The 2,500-nt window shown below is 37.2% G+C and overlaps 1 protein-coding gene across 2 annotated transcripts in view; it reads left to right on the top strand.

Moving 5' to 3' along the window:
- LOC137632607 (bcl-2-related ovarian killer protein-like) overlaps positions 1–2,500 on the top strand; it is a 120,166-nt gene that overhangs the window by 73,337 nt on the left and 44,329 nt on the right. For both annotated transcript variants that reach the window (XM_068364653.1, XM_068364654.1), the window contains one exon: positions 2,456–2,500. This exon is cut by the window's right edge and continues 47 nt beyond it. In XM_068364653.1, coding sequence (XP_068220754.1) covers positions 2,456–2,500 — 45 coding nt within the window. The remainder of the gene's footprint in view (positions 1–2,455) is intronic.

The following is a 2,500-nucleotide window of genomic DNA, read 5'->3' as shown; positions in this document are numbered from 1 at the left end:
AAATTCTGTTTTACCTTGCACTTCAAAAAACAACTTGAGCTCATCTCTAAACTCAAATACTTGCTCAGTTACGTTTCCTCTTGAACGCCAACGAACATTTGTGTGAAAAAAAAAAGCGAATGATGGGTTGCATCCACATCAATACATAACTGCTTGAAAAGTCGTGAGTTGAGAGCCCCTCCTTTGACGAAATTTACAATTTTAATTGTTTGATCCAAAACCTTCTCTAGCGGAGCAGGATGTGTTTTTGAGGCTAGTGTCTGACGATGGCTCATACAATGAATGCCTTTCACTTTTGAAGCTCGCTTTTTCACACATACTTGGAATTCTGATTTTGTCCCTAACATAGCTGGTGCTCCATCTGTACAACACCCACTGATATTATCCCACGAAAGATTTTCTGATTCAAAAAAAGATGAAACCTTCTCCAAAATATCAGAGGCCTTGGTAGTTAGTTCAAGGGGAGAACAAAAGAGAACTCCTCTTTAAATGAACCTGAGTGAACACACCTTGCAAACACCATCAACTGGGAACATGATACCACATCAGTTGACTCATCAAGTTCAATTGAAAATAAGATAAATGCTGAAGACTTTATCTCCTGCACAACTTGATCCTTGATATTAGCTTCTCAGTTATTTATTGTCCAGGAGTTCCCAACCTTGGAGTTGCCAAGTAATTCTCTTGGAACCCACTTAATTCCCTAGGGCTCTGTCTCTTCCTCAGTACCTTTTCCAATCCTAGGATTAACTTGGGTGGTCACTTGTATATTACTGTCTAATCCATTTTTCCTTGGCCAGCACATGATATTATCCCAGCCCACGTGACAGGCCAGTTACGCCATAGCCTATAATTGCTCTCCTCGCCCATAAACTTACTTCGGTCACAATTCACCCCCTGAAAGCCCAAAATTCACCCCTGGGGGTGAATTTCACCCCCATTGAGAACCTCTGTTCTAGACCTCTCTTGGTCTTCGTCGCCTGTTCCCTCCTATGCAGTAGGATGGTAGTGCTGCTAGTGTACCTCATGTGGTTATTATTATTATTATTATTATTATTATTATTATTATTATTATTATTATTATTATTATTATTATTATTATTAATTGCTAAGCTACAACCCTTGTTGGAAAAGTAGAATGCTATAATCCCAGGGGCTCCAACAGGGAAAATAGCCCATTGAGGAAAGGAAACAAGGAAAAATAAAATATTTTAAGAACACTAACATTGAAATAAATATCGCGTATATAAACTATAAAAACTTTAACAAATCAAGAGGAAGAGAAATAAGATAGAATATTGTGCACGAGTGTCCCCTCAAACAAGAGAACTCTACCCTAAGACAGGGGAAGACCATAGTACAGAGGCTATGGCACTACCCAAGATTAGAGAACAATGTTTTGATTTTGGAGTGTCCTAGAAGAGCTGCTTACCATAGCTTAAAGAGTCTATTATACCCTTACCAAGAGGAAAGTAGCCACTGAACATTACAGTGCAGTAGTTAACCCCTTGGGTGAAGAAGAATTGTGTGTTTTATAACCTCAGTGTTGTCAGGTGTATGAGGAAAGGAGATTATGTAAAGAATAAGCCAGACTGTTCGGTGTGTGTGTGTGTGTGTGTGTGTGTGTGTGTGTGTGTGTGTGTGTGTGTTTAGGCAAAGGGGAAGTGAACCGTAACCAGAGAGAAGCATGCAATGTAGTACTGTCTGGCCATTCAAAGGACCCCATAACTCTTTACCGGTAGTATCTCAACAGGTGGCTGGTGCCGTGGCCAACCTACTACCTATAGTCCCCGTAGCTTCACTGGCTATGTATTCTACTATACATTCCAAACTTTTCATAATTTGTTAATAATGAAAGGTTTATGGAAATATGATCATCCTTTTCTGAACCAATATTATTCCTCTATCAGTCTGTCTAACTTTGCATTAATACCTCAAAGGAAATGAATTTATTATTCAACCCACATATACATTCATACATACATCCATACACACGTGTACGATATATATATATGTATGCATTTATATATGTTTGTGTGTAGATAAACTGCATATTTAAGAAAGTCATCTTCTAAGATAATGTGGTGCTTTTTATGTGAAAAATATAGGAGATACGTTTTAGTAAAAAAATGTATTTTAATGGTCTAAAACCTCTCTATGATTTTACTCTGAAGGTATCTTAGAACGTTGAAAAAAATCAATTAGAAACAGAAGCAGGGGAGACTTTCAGTAGTGTTTGTTTTATCCTTCCATTGTCAATAATTGTAGACTGATTTATTTATGTTCCTTAGATGAAACCTCTTAACAAAACGGAGAGAAATTTATTTGCAATTCTTGCAGAAATATGTTCTTTACATTACTTTAACTTTCTTTTATGTCAGCACAAGCATTAGTCAGAATTGAACATTTCTTTGTTTTTAAAGTATTTGATATTTCTTTCTTTTTCTTGATTTAGGACATCCTGAGTATGTGGCCGGACTTATTGACGTCATGGGCCTGG

The sequence above is a fragment of the Palaemon carinicauda genome, chromosome 41 (genome assembly GCF_036898095.1).
Source record: "Palaemon carinicauda isolate YSFRI2023 chromosome 41, ASM3689809v2, whole genome shotgun sequence".
NCBI lineage: Eukaryota > Metazoa > Arthropoda > Malacostraca > Decapoda > Palaemonidae > Palaemon > Palaemon carinicauda.
The sequence above is the reverse complement of the archived record's forward strand: the minus strand, read 5'-3'. Positions and strand labels throughout refer to the sequence as shown.